Source organism: Pezoporus flaviventris, unplaced genomic scaffold (genome assembly GCF_033815535.1).
Source record: "Pezoporus flaviventris isolate CSIRO_AGI_PZ_B2104156 unplaced genomic scaffold, CSIRO_AGI_Pfla_v1 ptg000176l, whole genome shotgun sequence".
Taxonomy (NCBI): domain Eukaryota; kingdom Metazoa; phylum Chordata; class Aves; order Psittaciformes; family Psittacidae; genus Pezoporus; species Pezoporus flaviventris.
This window is the reverse complement of record NW_026892724.1, coordinates 1,726,152-1,743,320: the sequence shown is the minus strand read 5'-3', so window position 1 is coordinate 1,743,320 and position 17,169 is coordinate 1,726,152. Positions and strand designations below refer to the sequence as shown.

Here is a 17,169-nt window from a genome sequence, read left to right as displayed (position 1 = left end):
AATGATTCCACCAGTGCTATAAAGGTGCTGAGGGAGCAGAAAGCAACAAACGTGCCAGCACCTGAGCCCCAAAGCACTGCCACTGTCACCATGCGCTGGGAAGGAGCATCCAACTGTGTGTTGTCCCCCCCCAAACACACCCAGCCCTGTACCCCACTTGGCTTTGTATCTCCAGGCTGGTGGGAGAGCAGGAAGCCAAGCGGTGCGTGTGCTGCGATGGGCTCTCCTCCAGGAGCAAACAGAATCTACATAGAAAATAAAGGGCAGAAGACTGGGGAAATAAAGGGTCAGGATTTCCTAAGGAAACTTATAAACCCATAAGTTAAGGAAGCCCAAAGCTGAGAGTGCTCAAGCTATTGCTGTAAGAACGCCTGGGAAATCAAGTGCAGACTCTTCTCTTCAGCACAGACACATCTGGGGAGAGAGAAAAGGAGCAGGAGTTACTGAGAGGGAAGAGCAAGGGGCTGGAGCTGCACACACAGCTGAGGGCACGAGGCCTGAGGCCTTGAGAGCTCTGGTGAGGGGAGCTGCACAACCCTGCTAAGGGTGATGGAGCCAGATGCTAACATGTCGGGGTCCTGTTCTGCCCTTGAGTCAAGGCCCACAGATGCTTGGCCTGACCAAGACCCATTCACACACCAAAATACACCAAAGTGAGAAAGGGGACCAAGTTGGTGGCCTTCTGTGATGGACCACAGCACTGGTGAGGGGTAAGGGAAGAGCAACTGACCTTGTCTGCCTGGACTTGTGCAAGGTGTGAGACCCTGTCCTGCACAGCATCCCTGTCTAACCTGGAGACATGGATGTGACAGATTGATCCCTCAGTGGATAAGGAATTAGCTGGAGACCAGTGACGAGTGGTGCCCCCTGCCCGAGGGGAGACTGAGATGAGCTCTTAGGCAGAAGCTCTTCCCTGTGAGGGTGCTGAGGCGCTGGCACAGGGTGCCCAGAGAAGCTGTGGCTGCCCCATCCCTGGCAGTGTTCAAGGCCAGGTTGGACACAGGGGCTTGGAGCAAGCTGCTCTAGTGGAAGGGGTCCTGCCCGTGGCAGGGGTTGGAGCTGGAGGAGCTTTAAGGTCCCTTCCAACCCAAACCAGGCTGGGATTCCGTGAATTACCAATTGGGTCAGTTTTCTATAGAGCTTTCCCTATCAGCCCTTGTGACCCCTGAGGACTGGCTGCAACACAGGGAGGGTATTTTCTGCCACATCTGTACGCTCTTTAACACAGCAGCGCACTGAAGCCCATGTCTCACATGCAGCACGCCAGAGAAATGTAACACATGGGACCTGACAACACTCCCCTCCCCAGGATAAAGGTGCCTGTCAGTTGCACAGGGGCACTGTGGCAACATTAAGACCCTGAGGGAGAAAGCTCCTTTAAGAAATCACTTTTGGAATAAAACATAAATGAACCAATAGAGCACTGTGCAGCTGAGACCCGACTTCACACCCTGCCCAGGGCTGCTACCAGAGAATCTTCCTTACGATGCAGCTATTAGGAGAGCTGAGCTGGACCATGTGCCACATAAGCCAGTGTCACCTTCCCTACACTGGGGACAGCCACTCTGATACCAGTTGGACATCCTTGGTGGCACTGGGCAACAAAGCCCTGCTCTCCCTCTATATCAGTGGGGAAAAGGCCACGATCTCCTACTGCACTAAGGGAGAACTCATGGAAGAATCAAGTCTGCCTTTCCTGGTGAGCCAGAGGGCCAGGTTTTAGTGCCTCCCTCTGCCACTGCGTCACACACATCCAGCTTCCACATCCACATCTGCAGCAGCTACCACCATGCAGAGCTCAAGCCCACTGGCTCAGCAGAGGAGCTCGCTGTCTCAGGAGATGGGGAGAACGGGCAATTCAAAAACATTCCTTGGCAGAGATGAGAGATTGCTCCCAAAACTGAACTTTCTACATCCAAAGCTTGCTCAGCTTTGCCCCCACTTTCAGGCACGTGTGCTCTATTTGTGCTTTTTAACGGATCTGAGTTTCATCTCTATCTCCCACATGTATTTTTACACTTTATTATGTGTCAGCTTGCTAAGGAAACACCCCCCACACACATCTGCCACCCAGACACACATCCCGCAGCACAGCTGGAATACGTGTGTGAGCATCAGCACCTCTCATGGGGTGCCAGTTCTCTACCACCTGATGTGAAACCTTCAGCTGCCAGGAGGCAGCTGGGCAAGGAAATGGTTTCCATAAGGAAAGAGGTTGAGCTCATTCAAAGTTACCAGGAATCATCATGATTTACTGATGGGAACTTCAGCTCTGTTATCTCCAGGTCAGGTGAGCTGCTGCCACTTCTGTCACTGTAGGTGTCCCTGCAGAGATCAGAAAGATGCTGGTTTAGGGAGCACAGGATGCTGTTTGCTGCATCTGTTGCCAGCACAAGCTGCTGGTTCTTGTTCCTTCTGCTGTTCCCCAACACCTTGTCAGCAGAGAGGCCCCAAAGCTGCTCAGGCCCCAGCCTGTGTCACTGCAGGGAGCTCTGAGACGCAGGACTCTGCACTTGTCCCCATGAACCCTCACCAGGTTCCTGTGGGCCCAGCTCCCATCCCCAGGTACACAGCCTGTGCCCCTGGTTTGGTGTCACACACAAACCACGTTAGAGTACAACAGTGAGGCACCTCAGAACATGATGAGAGTTCCAAGGGCACAGGAGGAGGTGGGGTACAGGAAGAAGGGGGGTATATGCTGGGCTATAACCCCCACCAGTGGTTTTAGATTATACACTAATGTCAGAAGAGTCCAGGAGCAGACTGAACTAACTTAGGATGCTGCAGTACAGAGCAAACTTCAGCTCCTCTGCTCTGCGGAGCCATTTCAAACCCAAAAGCAGGAAATGAAAATACCCCTCGAGCCTTGGAAGGCATCCTCCCACAGAAACTCTCTTCAAAGCAGATCAGAGCACAACTCCAGACATGGACACTGGAATTCCTGTGGTGCAGCTGCAGAGCAGCTCAACCCAGACAGGCCAATACTGTCCTGTTTGTGTTGCTTTAGTTTAATATATTCAGTGCTACTTCTCTTCTGCATTTAGTTTGGGGTTTGGGGGTTAGAGCATGCCAGTGCTCCAGCTACACAAGCAAATCCTCCTCCGTGAGGAGGAAAATGGCTCACTACCAAGTGATACTTGCTGCATCTTGCCACAACTGCTGAGCAGAACTGGAGGGTAGCAGGGAGCAGCAGAAGGAAGTAAATGCACCATTAAGTCTACCCAAAACATCAGCTGCTCTGCACACTGAGACAGAAGAAAGCTTAAGTCAAGCAGGAAAACAGAAGCTGCTCCACCAGGGCCCATTCTTTAAACCAGCAAGAGGAACAAGTTTCAACGATCAACCTGTCCCTAGGACTCGTACAAGGAACGTGGGGAAAACCCTTCCAGTCACCACAAGAGCAGACCCAGCTCCAGTTTCCCCAGACACATCCAACTGACCACACAAGACCACAGAGTCCCATCTCCCTAAAGATGGGACCTCGCTGTCAGACAGCTCTATGGCCCTACAGTCAATCTTACAATGCAAGACAAGAGCTTTCCAAGAAGGAATGGAAAGAAGAGGTGCTGCAAATACCCCTCTATACCCCACAGTAGCTCAGTGCCAAGAGGATTCTCCAGTTTATCCTGTAGGAAGCAGCACTGCCTTCTAAAAGGGCTGACTGGCGTCTTCCTTCAACCTACCTGGGTGAGAGCCTGCAGCCCTTCTGTAGGTAATGTGTGAGCCTTCCTGCAGAGGCCAAGAGGAGGCCGAAGTAGGGAGGAGATGGCTTAATGGGTCTGGAGAGGAATTCAGGGTGATACTGAACACCAACGAAGAAAGGATGCTCTAGAGAAAGAAAGAGAAAACCTTCTTGTCAAGGCTTTCAAGCCTGTGACCTGCACCCAAACGAGTTAAGTGCTCACCTTCCAGCTCAATCACTTCCATTCGCTCTCCCTCCTCATCCTGGCCTACAAACTTCAAACCTTGCTCTTCAAAACACTTCTTCAGTTCTGGGTTGACCTAGAAGACCAGAAGGAAGAAACCCCATGATCTCTCTTGTCTGGATTACACAGAAAAGCTCAGTATCTCCAGGAGCATTTTTACCTCAAACCTGTGTCTGTGTCTCTCCTCCAGGAAGTCGTGATCTCCGTACAGCTTCCCTACACCAAAAGGAAGGCATTTCTTAGAGCAGATGCCAAACAGTTTGCACGATGCCAAGTTCATATGAACAGCATCCACCAGGATCTGCCACTTCCGGAGGGACCAAATTCACTGATCTCCATTTCACCACCAGAACAACCCCCCACTCACAGATGCTTTAACATTCCCAGGTCTCACTTCCCAAACCCACCCTACATACATGCCATTCCCAGGAAACACTTCCAAAAGAGGTAAGAAATGCCTTACTCATGATTGAATTCTTGGTATGGAAGAGTGTCCTTCTCTTGCCAAGCCTCATGGTCCCACCCATTTGCCCAGGATTATGTTCTGGCATGTCTATGACCTGCAAAAGGCATTCCAAGAGGGAAGTGAGAATGAGGAAGGAATGACAGTCCCAGGCAGTCTCTGGGATATTAAAGGGGGAAAACAGAACAACATCCATCCAGAAAACAGGCAACCCACCCTAAGGGACACTGTCCCTCCAGGCAGACCAATAGGACTGGATTAGTCAGCTGAGCTATTCTAGTTAAGGCTGTGCAGATCAGGAAGGTTTGTGGGTGTTCAGGAAGCTTTAGCAGAGGAAATGGTGTCAGTCAAAGCCTACACAGGTCCCACACTAATCCTGTGCCACTTACTGAACTACATGTTAAACAAAACCAAGCAGATTTACAGAGACAAAACCCCCACATCAGAATCACTCAAGAGTCAGATAAAGAACTTCATAAGCTGCTTTCTGAGAACTCTTTCCTTCTGAGTAGCTTTTTACACTATAAAAGAACCAGGCATTATGCTGGGGTCTGCAACAGGCACAGAGGGCCTGCAGCCTGAGAAATGCAAGGTCAGAAATGCATCCACAGATGTTCCAAGGACTTCATGTGTGTCTCTGCTGATTTCTGAGCTCATAATTGAAACAGTTATGCCCTGGAATCCAGATACCACCAAATCTTTAGCATTTACTCTGTGAAATCAGCTTTCAAACTGCCCTTGAAGAATGTTTTCCCTCTTTGGTTTACAAAAATGTGTGATTAAACATAAAAAACCTTAAAAAGATTAGTGTTTCACCTATAATAAGCATTACAATCTTCTTTGAAGATTACCATACAGGTAACTGGGCAAAGACATTTTCATTTCAGGTTAGTAAATGGTGGAAGACACAAGCCACAAGACAGAATACTCCAAGCTCTTATCTGTAGAGAACTCAAGCACAGAAAGGGTATTACAAGCAAGCTGCCAGAAACTCACCACTGGATGAGCAGTTTTGGGGTCAAATTCTGTCGAGTTAGCATCTGCAAAGTAACATTCATCAATCAGAACCACAAACTCCCTCAGGCCACGAAATGCACTTACAGGACGTGCCCCAGGTACAGCTGCATCTCCTGCCTGCACCCGAGCAAACAGAAAGCTGTAGGTGCTGAGCACTCGCCTGCACAGAGCTGCCAGCTGAGCCCCAGAGAGCAGTGGAGGGACCTCAGCAATTTCTGAGGCTGCCTGGCCCCCCATCGTAGGGCAACCAGTCCAGTGCCACGAATGATGAAAGTGTGGGTCACTCAGGAAAAGCACACATTCAGAGCAATGTTCCAGCACTATAAGCAGGCCTTACTTCACTGACTTTTATGTGAACAGGGTAAGGAAATCATTCTTTTTCCTGTGAATTAGCAAAGGAGATGGGGGATTTTACAGGCCTAGAAAAAGATGAAATCTGTCTACCAATGACAAATAAAGAATTGCAGGTTTTATGAATGACAAGGTGTTGCTCAAGCGAAGAAATGATCAAATCCAGGGAGGGTTTTGTGCAGTTACCTTGCCACCCGAGAATACTGCGTGCAAACTCCACCACTGCCAGCTGCATTCCCAAACAGACTCCTGCAGGAAGAATGGAGAACACAGAGCTCAGGCCAAGGGCCACTGAGCCCAAATCACTGAGCACATACAGTCAGGTCAGAGGAAAACCTGGCTGAGACAAACCTTTGACCTGGATGTGGGAGTCTGGTTCAGACAGGTTTCATTCCACACCACTCTGCTCACACAACATCCCCCATCTCTCCCCACATCCATTTCATTTAAATGCAGTCACATATTTCTTCATGCCAAGATCACTGCAGCCTCCTCTGGAACCTCCTGTGAGATCCCAATCCCTTCATTACAGAGATTCCTTGTCATCCCAACCAACTCTGACCCCAACAGAGCTAACTGCAGTCATCCAGTTAAGCTTAGCCTTACTCAGCCAGTCCTCTTCAAAACTGCACATTCCAGACACTGATAAGTGAAGCTCTTGCTGCAGACCAGTAAGGCCTCTTCCTTTATTTCTTCTCATGCATGGAACACATTTCTCACCTAAGAAGGGTTTTTTCTGTTTTCTTGCCCATGAAATAGCTTGAATTTTGCCTTCTGTCCCTCGAACACCAAATCCTCCAGGAACCAGAACTCCACTGCATGAGGATGAAAAGATTCTGGTCAATGGGGCTCAGCAGCCTGGTTTCCCCATCACATACTCCCTTTCTCCCATAAAATCCTGGACTTGCAAGACCTCACTCCTGAAAAGAGCTTCCAAGTACCTCCAGGGCAAGGCCTGCTTGCAGCACAGTTTCCTTATGATTTCCCATGAGCTGTCACATAAACTGCCACAGAATTTTCAGGGAAACATCTTACAAATGCAACTTTTACCTGCCCAGGAAATCCCAAATCCAGTGCAGGTTTTAGCACCAGAATGGGTCACATTACATGACTCTACAGCAAACAGGGGCCAGACAGGCCCCTGCTGAGGAAGCTGCTGGCTGCAGTGCCAGGTTATCTGTAGACACAAGGAGCAGACAGAATGCAGGAGAACCTCCTACACTCTGCAAATGGTTCTTTATTCTCCTGCTGTCCCCAAAACCTGCTTCCCTAGGGGCTCACATGCCCCACTTGCTCTCATTTTCTGAGCTAACTCCTGGCACTGCTCTGGATCCCTTCTCACACCTTTTTCCTAAAGAACTTTATACCCCATTTACATCTTCCATCCTCTCTCTTTGGCTTTAATAGCCTTTACCAGTACTTACCTTTCCCCCTATTTGCTCTCACCTGTTTACCCACCAGTCTGTGCACATCCTCACCTACATGATCACAGAATCCCAGACTGGTTTTTGTTAGAAGGGAACTTAAAGCTCATCCATCTCCAACCCCTGCCACGGGCAGGGACACCTCCCACTAGAGCAGCTTGCTCCAAGCCCCTGTGTCCAGCCTGGCCTTGAACACTGCCAGGGATGGGGCAGCCACAGCTTCTCTGGGCACCCTGTGCCAGCGCCTCAGCACCCTCACAGGGAAGCATTCCTTCCTAAGATCTAATCCAAACCTGCCCTCTGTCAGGTTAACGCCGTTCCCCCTCATCCTATCACCATTTGCTCCTTTAAAAAGTCCCTCTCCAGCTTTCTTGTCAGCCCCTTTAGGCACTGGAAGGGCCACTGCTGCCTTTCACAAACTCCCTCACTTACTCAACAACTCTCCATTTTACATCTGAGCCTGGATCATTGAGAGATACGTGAAGCAATGTCAGAGCGTGCTCACACACACACACACACACGGAAAACAGCATCCAGTGAGCCTCGTAATTCCAACACTTATCCACAGCAGCAAGTCTACCAGACATGCTCCAAAGAAATGGGCAGAGCTGAAGAGTCTTACTCAGCACTGCACAGCTTATGCCATGCTTCATGGTAGCGGACAGGTTCCTCCCGCAGAGTATCCGGCTCCAAGTCAGCAGAGTCAATGTACTAGAAAGAGATCCAAAAAAGGATGATGAGCTGTTGCCACAAGAGTGCAGAGGGTCTCCTTAATGCTCATTCGAGATACAGAATCATGGAATCAATCAGGTTGGGAAAGACCTTTAAGATCATCACGTCCAACCATAACTCTGGATTTGTTTCCTACTGGATACTTGCTTATTGTTTCCTGGGTTGATTTCCTGCCTGCTCTCTCCCACCACCCTGCTCCCAGTACACAAACAGCAGCCGTTTCTGTCTTCCCCTCCTTCAGCTCTGCTCTGACATGAAGTCCATGAGCCCCAGACTCACTAAATGTGAAGTCTTAATGGGGCACAGTGAGATGGGACCACTGAAGTCCAAATATAGGGATGTCTGGCAGATTGCCTGTATCACACTCCCACCGACCTGCCAAGGCAAGCACCATGTGCTCACCACGGTGGAAGCAACACCAGACAGCTGTACATTGTCAGGGATGGAGGATTTACCACTTCTCTGGGCACCCTGGGCCAGCGCCTCAGCACCCTCACAGGGAAGAACTTCTGCCTTATAACTAACCTGAACTTCCCCTGTTTCAGTTTAAACCCTCACCCCTTGTCCAGGCTGAACAGCCCCAATGTTCTCAGCCCATCTTCATAGGGGAGGTGCTCAAATCCCTGCTCATCCTCGTGGCCTCCTTGGACTTGCTCCAACAGTTCTTATATTGGGGACACCAGAACTGCACACAGTGCTGCAAGTGGGGTCTCACAAGAGCAGAGCAGAGAGGCAGGATCACCTCCTTTAAGCTGCTGCTCATGCTCCTTTTCATGCAGCCCAGTCAACACAAACACCTATTCTATCCCACAGGATGCTTTGCTTTGAAGCTGGTTTATGCCTGGCCATAGATGTCTGATGCTGTAATCCACGGACTATTTTAAAGTTCACTGCCTGAATCAACTCTCCCTTTCTGTCTGTGGGTTTGTGAAGAGCTCAGTTAAGCTGGAAAGCACTGCGGGTGGAAGGAAGGGGACTGATTTGTTAGACACACACCCCCCCAGCCTTACCTTAATGTCAAGTTTGTGGTTGATGGCCAGTGCAGAATGCTCCAGTGCTTTAATGACAGATGCATAGGAGTCTGAAAACTTGGTGTATTTGCCAACAAGAGCAATGGAACACGTCTCAAGGAGGCGGTCATATCTACACAAAACCAGAACACAGGGTTATTTCATCACCGACAGGAAACAGGGCCAAGAATCACTTGCATTCTAGTCAAGCTTTTCAAGTAACATAAACAGTTGGGTTCTTGAAAGTCTGGCCAAGCAGAGAGATGATGGCTTTGGAAGAGGTGACCTTTTACAAGAATTATGACTGAAAAACATCAAAGCAAGATTAAATGAAGGAAAAAACAACACTGACAGAGAAAAATACGTTGCAGAAAGCCATGTATAAATTAATTCATCTCTTCTTGTGCTGCAAAGCCATTCTGAGTAGATCCAAACTGTGTTTTCAGAAAGCCGTATCAGATTGAAAGTCTGCAGTGAACTCTTAGGATCAAAGCACCCCTCTGCATATGGTTACACCATACAGCACCTCCCTACACAGTGTTCAAGGCCAGGTTGGATGGGGCTTGGAGCAACCTGCTCTAGTGGAAGGCGTCCCTGCCCATGGCAGGGGGTTGGAACTGGATGAGCTTTACAGTCCCTTCCAACCCAAAGCAGGCTGGGATTGTATGATTCTCATACTGAAGATGGGTTTTTTTTTTCCAGTTAAAGTGTAGGAAGAAAAATGCTTTTTTGCAGTGGAAAAAAAAAAGAAACAAATTTGAGCACTAAGAACACATGAGGAATACAAAGCAACACTCAACGCCTAATAACCTACAACCAAGAAGGAAACCTAATCCAGAGTCTGAACTCACACTACGCCCAGTTGCAGCTCACCTGTCAGCCATTTCCTTCCACTTCATGAGCATCCTCCTGGGCTGCCTCTCAATGGGAAGGTCAAGCCTGTGTCTGAAGTAGTCCACGACTCCCTGCTCCTCTAACAACAGAGGAACTCGGTAGATAGAAGAGACATCATGAACACAGATGACCTGTTCAGAAAATGGAGTGTCATTAAAACAAATTAAGTGCCTGGGCAATTATTTTTAGACAGGTATCAGAGACCTTTCGTCTCGAGCAGACAACCATCTGATCACCTAGACTTCCAGGAAATAACATATGAATCGTTTATTGCTCGTTTCCATATACTTGGAAAGGCCATCCTTCAACGCTTCCCAGGTATTCCTGCTCACTGCAGCTCCTTAGGAAGGGCTTTTACACATAACCCAGCAGTAAGAAAGTCAGCTGCTCTGCATGTTATGCAAGCACACAGCAAAGTTCAAAGCATGCTTCAAAGAGCCTCCTGCTGTGATAGAGCCTTCCTGGTAATCCAAATTGCAACTACAGTTAAAGTGCCCATGAGCCCAGTTTCCCCACTTCCCACCACTGTTGACTCTCAGTTTGATTAAAGCCCAGGAAAATCTGGGATCTTACCACAGCAATAAATTTTACAGGGCATCCTTCATCAAACTTAGGATTAAACAACTAAGAATTCTGTGGCCAGTGAGGAATATCTGCACCAACAGTTCCAGTTCACTGAAACAGGCTTTCTCAGAAAAGGAAAGACAGCTCTGGACAACTGTGTCCTGTCCATCAGGAATGAGACTGTACTTTAAGGATCAAAAATACACTGGCACAACTATTTTTAAACCCTTGTTTCTCCTGACTGAAATGAAAGCAGAGTTCAACCAGTAAAACCCTTAGGGCTGCAAGTTTTCCTCTTTTACAGTCAACAGCATTTACTTCTCGATCCAAGTGCAGCTGCAGAGAAACAACTACATGAAACTGCATCAAGCTTCCTGGAAAGTGCCTGACAAAAGAGCCAACTTCCTTCCAGTTCCTGGCCAGCAAGAGGCAGGTGTTCTACTGCTGACACAGCAATGCTATTGCCACGTAATTCTGAGTGTAACACTCGAAACTGCAAGAGACTCAGTTTGATCTCATGGTAGAGGAAATTACGACTTGCCAGAGCCTGGAATTGTAATGCTCAGTCTTTCCCAAACCCATCAATGTTTTCAAGCTCCAGCTGCACTGGAAAGTGCCAGTATTTATCCTCCAGACTGTTTTACAAGGTCTGCCTCAGACTGCTATGCAGAGTGGTCTCAATATAAAAAGACTCATGCTAACATGGAATTACTGCCTATCACCCAACACTGAAGTGAAGCAATGCTTCTCTCCAACATCACTTCAACTGCTCTGTGCAACCTCTCCTCATGAAAACGGGCAGAAAAATAGTATCGTGAAGAGAGCCATGTATGAAATACATTTATGTGTCCCTTAAGCCTCATTTTAAGCAACTACTCTTTGGCCTCTAAATCCTGACAAATCTCATTCTTCTGTATTCACGGAAGGAATGTGGAAGGATAACTAAGGTCAAAAACAACTATTCAGAACATATTTCGGATTCCAGAGAGGTCTCTACATCTGTGCTAACTACCTTCTAAGGAAACATGGGTGCTGGCATAAAAAGGACTCTTTTTGCAACAGTTCCATGCGTAAGGAATGTAGGCAAGACAAAGCAGCAAATGAATTATGCAGCTAACAAAAGACACAGCTAGAACGCAAGTTCAGATACAACTCCACTCAGCATTTGACAAACAGCTACAATATTTATTGCAAGGAAGTGCAGACAGCAAACTTTACCTGCTCTGGTTCAACATGACAGAACATGGAAATCTTTTCTTTTACTGAGGTATCCAAAGGAGTGGAGCACCTGCAAACAATCTAAGAGAACAGCAACATCAAGGTTGTGAAGCAGAACTCAAAACATTCCTGGAACAAACCTCTAAAGCAGCTGTTTTGGGGGAAAAAACCCAACTTAGTTGCTTCTACTTGTTTATTCTCGACATAAAGAAGCTCTCAACCTCAGCATTATTTACTCTAGGATGCTGTTGCAACATGCCAGTACTGCAGTTTTAAACCCAAAGCCATACAGCAAACCTTACCAGATCTGGTGAGAGACCAAGACCTCTGAGTTCACGAACACTGTTTTGGGTAGGTTTAGTCTTCTGCTCTCCTGTAGAGCTTGGCTGGTCAGAGAAGAGCAGAAGTTGGTAGGTCAAATTAGGATGATATGTAGCAGTGATTCATCAGAATGAGGATTCTCCACCCAATTCATTTTGTAAAAGCTTTAACCCTGTTCTCAGACAATTCACATAAACTTTAATCACCATCATTTTCATTTCAAAGCCTGAAAGCAACCAGCAGAGACCAGGGTTCAAGTCTGGACAGTAAGCAGGTATGCGTTACAGTGAGGGAAAGAGAGAACAGAGAAGGTTTTTATCCACTGCTCCCTCCAAATACCTAATATTTTATATTTCTATTTTTTTCCCTCAAGATATCACCTGGCCTGGACAGAAAGGGAAACAAGAGAGAGAGAGAAGAGAACAGAGACTGATCTGCACTCTAGTAACCATCAAGTTGCTCTATCAGCTGCAGTTCCAGCCAAGGAAGACACGTGCTCTCCCGTACCTTTCACATAACCACGGAAGAGGTTTTTTCAGCACTGCTTCTTAGCTGAATCTCTGAACCAAAAGCAATATCCACTCTGACTGGAATGGCTTTACACAGCAGTCAGATGTGAGAGTCTATGAAATGACTATTAAAGTTCACAACACACATGAAAAACATTGTCTAGGGAAAAGAAAAAAACCACAACAGATTATGTTTCAAAGCACAGTATTATGTTTGGAAATTAGAAAAGTAACCCAACCTATTTCATGAACTACAGTTAATGTAAATCTTGGGATGAGAGAAACATAAAGCAAGAGAGGAAAGAACTCCAGGAAGAGCTTGGCATGGGCTTTTGTTAATAAGGCCAAATGACTGTTAAGTCTGACTGCATCCCTGAACTTTCCATGAGCTGTGCAGAAATGAAAGGCTACACAAATGAAGGGAAAGTTTTCAGCTCCAGAAAGCAGGTTTACCTGCACAAGCTAGGAGACAATTGCAAGCAAAACCCAGTAGTTAAAGATGCAAAACTGCGTTTGCTGCAACTCCCAACTACTTATTACACACTTTGAAAAGTTTCTGTTCACTTCAGAAGAGAACTACAAATGTGACAGTGCTACAGATACAGCATTTCAGAAACACATATTTAGGAAGCCAGTTTTGGACAGGGGAAGCCTCTGAGCACCAAAATCTTTTAGGTCCTTACCTGGGGAACCAGACTGACATGAATGTTACAGAAATTCTCTCTTTTGGCTTTGAACTGGAACTGGCGGAAAGCTTCAATGAAGGGCATGCTCTCAATATCACCCACCGTCCCACCAAGCTGACAGAGACAAAGCATTGCAAGTTAGTACCAAAACAACCCCCAATGAATTTGTACACTACAACATACATGTAAGAATAGGACAAAGGGCTTTAACCTGCCCGAGGGGAGACTGAGATGAGCTCTTAGGCAGAAGCTCTTCCCTGTGAGGGTGCTGAGGCGCTGGCACAGGGTGCCCAGAGAAGCTGTGGCTGCCCCATCCCTGGCAGTGTTCAAGGCCAGGTTGGACACAGGGGCTTGGAGCAAGCTGCTCTAGTGGAAAGGGTCCCTGCCTGTGGCAGGGGTTGGAACTGGATGAGCTTCAAGGTCACTTCAACCCAAATCCTTCTAGGATTCATATATGATTCTATGACACATAAAAGGACACTAAAACATCTCCCCAACGCCTCCCTCCAATTCCCTCAAGAAGCACCAACACCATTACAAAAAGCATGAGGAGTTGCCAGCTCTATGTACAGCTTCCACAGCCTCCCATCTACCCCAGCTATTCTTTTACCTTCATGATTTCCCAAAAAAAAAAGAATCAGAAAGCTATAAGAAACACAACTTCCCACCTGGGCAGCCCTCTCCAGGGATATTGGCTTTACCCCTATTCTCTATTCAGGGAGAAGATTGAAATGTTAAAATTATCATTTCTGAACATCAAGTGGCACTGAGAAGCAAAATTTCTGTTAAGTTTTAGTGACTCTCCAGGGTAGTTGTGGACAGATGCAGGAAGAGAGACAAGGCATTCTCTGGAGCATGAACAACCTCTGTGCTGTCAGATCATGCTTCCAAGGTAATCCAGGATGCAGGCTTGTGAGTTCTGGAACAGAAACTGGCACTCAGGCTCCATGGAGTCTAAGTCAGCACGACCTGGGCACCTTGACAAGCTCCCTCTCTCCTGCATTAGAACATCTCACCAGCCAGCTCAGCATTCTCAAGAGCCTTCACCCTCTTCCTCTGCCTCCTTCAGCAGCAGCATGTCCCATACAGCACACAGGACACTGCATGGGGTTTGTCACCACTAACTTGTGCCTTTCCCTTTTCTAGGTCCATACTTGCACTAGTGGCTCCAAGGCTCCCTTTACTGTTTCCTGGGGGTGATTTACCTTCCCCCCACTCTCCTCAAACCACCAGGGAAGGAGAGGGTACAGCATGATCAACTCAGACTTTGGCGTACAAAGTTACAAGAGCTATTCACCCTATAGACTAATGCACATTACACTAGAGAGCAAAGCATCTAATAACTGTCCAAGACCTAAGTCCTTCTGTGCGCAGATTCAGGCAGACAGCACTCAAAAGATTAGCTGAATAAGTGAAGGTAACAAGAATGATTTTTAACCAACTCAACAACAAGCAGAGTTGAATGTTAATAATAAAAATTACTATGCGAAATATTCAGGTCAGTCTACTCCATGCAAGAAGCTAAAAGTACTTTTTAAGAGCTACAGACCTCAATCACACAAACTTGGGGTTCAATGCCATCCTCATCCACAGGAATCCGCGCCTGCCTCATTACCCATTCTTGTATTGCATCTGTGATGTGGGGAACAACTGGAAAAGAAACCCAGGCAGGGTTAAAGCCACAACCCACACGCACTTCTCCCCCTAGCTCATTAAAGGGCACGTAACTAGCCAGTGCTTCCCATGTGGCTCGAGCAGGGATTTGTCTCTTTAAAGAAGGATGCATTTTTGCAGTGCTGCTGCTTGGCTGTGATGTTCAAGCAGTGCCTTGGCAGGCAATGTAACCCGGCCTCAGTTTAAACACACGTAAACATTTCCTGTAAGATGGAAGATTTGTGTACAAACAGTTCTTTGCTCTGAACAGAGCGTTTTAAACTGTCCTTACCCAAACCAGCTGTGGAGGGTGCTTAAAAAGGGAAGGGACTGATGCGATCCACCAAGATCCTCTGGGTTTCCTAAGGCCATGATAGTTACCCAAAGCAATAACCATTTTAACCAGCAACCAAACAATGCAGAGCTGTATCAGCCTGAAGTCTGTTCGCATTTAGCATTGGCTACAAGGCCAGTGTACAGGCATTATGTTACTGAGCACTGGGAAGTCCTGAGGGGCTCCCAGGTGCCCTGGCTCAGTATGGCACACACCAGCAGACCTGCACTACTGCCTCTTCTAAAAAGCAACCCAAAACCATCACCAGGACACACCAAAGACCTCAAGATGTAACACAAAACCAGGACAGAAACGCAGGATATATTGCTAAGCCTCGGAAATGAAGCTTCACATCACCTTGGACAGTTTTGCCAAGATAGTCTCCCTTCCTCTCCTTGTTGATGACATACTGGTAGATCTTCCCAGTGGTCAGGTTGTTGTCTTTGGTGAGTCGGATGTCGAGGAAGCGCTCGTAGTTGCCCAGGTCCAGGTCCACTTCCCCTCCATCATCCAGCACAAACACCTCCCCTGCAGCACAAAGGCACGCGTGTCAGAGGGAAACGGTCAATGGCCTGCCCGTGAAGAATTCAATGCACGAAAAACACCTCCTTTGGTTGATAACAGCGAGCCGAGGAGCGGCTGTAACAAAGGGGACCGCTCCAGTGAGGCCTGCAGGGCCAGGCTCCTCCACCACACACCGGAGGTGGCTCCGGCCAGGCCAGGCCAGGCCAGGCCCCCACCCGCGCTCCCCGGCGCCCACGGCACCCACCGTGCTCATAGGGGGAGAAGGTGCCCGCGTCGATGTTGATGTAGGGGTCGATCTTGATGGAGGTGACATGCAGCCCGCAGGACTTGAGGATGGTGCCGATGCTGCTGGCGATGATCCCCTTGCCGATGCCCGAGATCACGCCGCCCGTCACCAGGATGTACTTCATCGGCCTCGCTGCCCGACACCCACAGCGCCTCAGCGACGGCTCTGCCCCCCCGCCGCCATCCCGCCCAGCGCCTGTCACTGAGGGCCGGTTCCCGCCCTTTCCCTCAGCGGCCCCCCCGGCTGGTTCAAACCCCCCCCCCCCCGCCCCGCTCCCCACATGGTGCCGCCCCTCACCTGTGCCCGCGCCGGGCGGACCGGACCGGACCGGACCAAGGCGCTGGCGGGGAGGGTGGACTCGTGCCGGCCGGCTCGGCGGGGAGCACGGAGCAGGCGCAGGTCGCGGCTCGGCTCAGGTCGCGGCTGGGCGCAGGCGCAGTTGGAGAGAGGCGGGAACGGCGCCGCCATCGCCCCGCCCCTCAGGGGGGCTCCGGTGCTGAGGTACGGGGGGGGCGGCGGGGGTAACTCCCGGTACCAACACGGTGAGAGCAGCCTGAGGAGGAGCACTTGGGGTGCTGGGCAATGAGAAGCTCCTCATGACCCGGCTTCAGTGAGCGCTTGAGCCCAGAACCCCCCCGTGTGCTGGGCTGCACCCCCATAGCGTGAGCAGCAGCTCAGGGAGGGGATCCTGCCCCTCTGCAGCGCTATGGGGAGATTCCCCCCTGCAGTCCTGATCCAGCTCTGGGGCAACAACATAAAGGGGCTCCAGGAAAGCTGGAGAGGGGCTTTGGACCAGGGCCTGTAGGGACAGGCCAAGGGGAATGGCTTTAACCTGCCAGAGGGGAGACTGAGATGAGCTCTTAGGCAGAAGCTCTTCCCTGTGAGGGTGCTGAGGCGCTGGCACAGGGTGCCCAGGGAAGCTGTGGCTGCCCCATCCCTGGCAGTGCTCAAGGCCAGGTTGGACACAGGGGCTTGGAGCAAGCTGCTCTAGTGGGAGGTGTCCCTGCCCGTGGCAGGGGTTGGAGCTGGAGGAGCTTTAAGGCCCTTTCCAGTGCTGTTCTACGACCTGATACAGAACACTGTATCATTTGGAAATAAAATCAAACCAAGAAACTGAATGCACCAAAAGCCTCCTCCTGCCCAGTCAGCACTGGAAAGGAATGCATGGTCCTGCAGCTGGGGGGGGGTAACCCCCGGTATCAACACAGTGAGAGCAGCCTGAGAAGGACTTGGGGTATTGGTCAATGAGAAGCTCC

At 49.0% G+C, this 17,169-nt stretch overlaps 1 protein-coding gene across 2 annotated transcripts; it reads right to left on the bottom strand.

The window, feature by feature from the left end:
- Positions 1–272: 272 nt before the first annotated feature.
- Positions 273–16,080, bottom strand: CTPS1 (CTP synthase 1). 2 transcript variants are annotated; one of them, XM_061480367.1, is made up of 18 exons: positions 15,872–16,080; positions 15,460–15,630; positions 14,665–14,765; positions 13,113–13,229; positions 11,902–11,985; positions 11,600–11,680; positions 9,797–9,948; positions 8,924–9,056; positions 7,804–7,892; positions 6,478–6,572; positions 5,944–6,006; positions 5,386–5,429; positions 4,390–4,486; positions 4,087–4,142; positions 3,906–4,002; positions 3,684–3,828; positions 2,236–2,325; positions 273–414 (listed from the first exon to the last, which is right to left on the bottom strand). In XM_061480367.1, coding segments are annotated over exons 1-18 (1,782 nt in total). In that variant the 5' UTR covers positions 16,038–16,080; the 3' UTR covers positions 273–413. The 2 variants fall into 2 exon arrangements, with proteins under 2 accessions (XP_061336351.1, XP_061336350.1); XM_061480366.1 differs by lacking the exon at positions 273–414 and having other exon boundaries at positions 1,939–2,325.
- Positions 16,081–17,169: the final 1,089 nt, after the last annotated feature.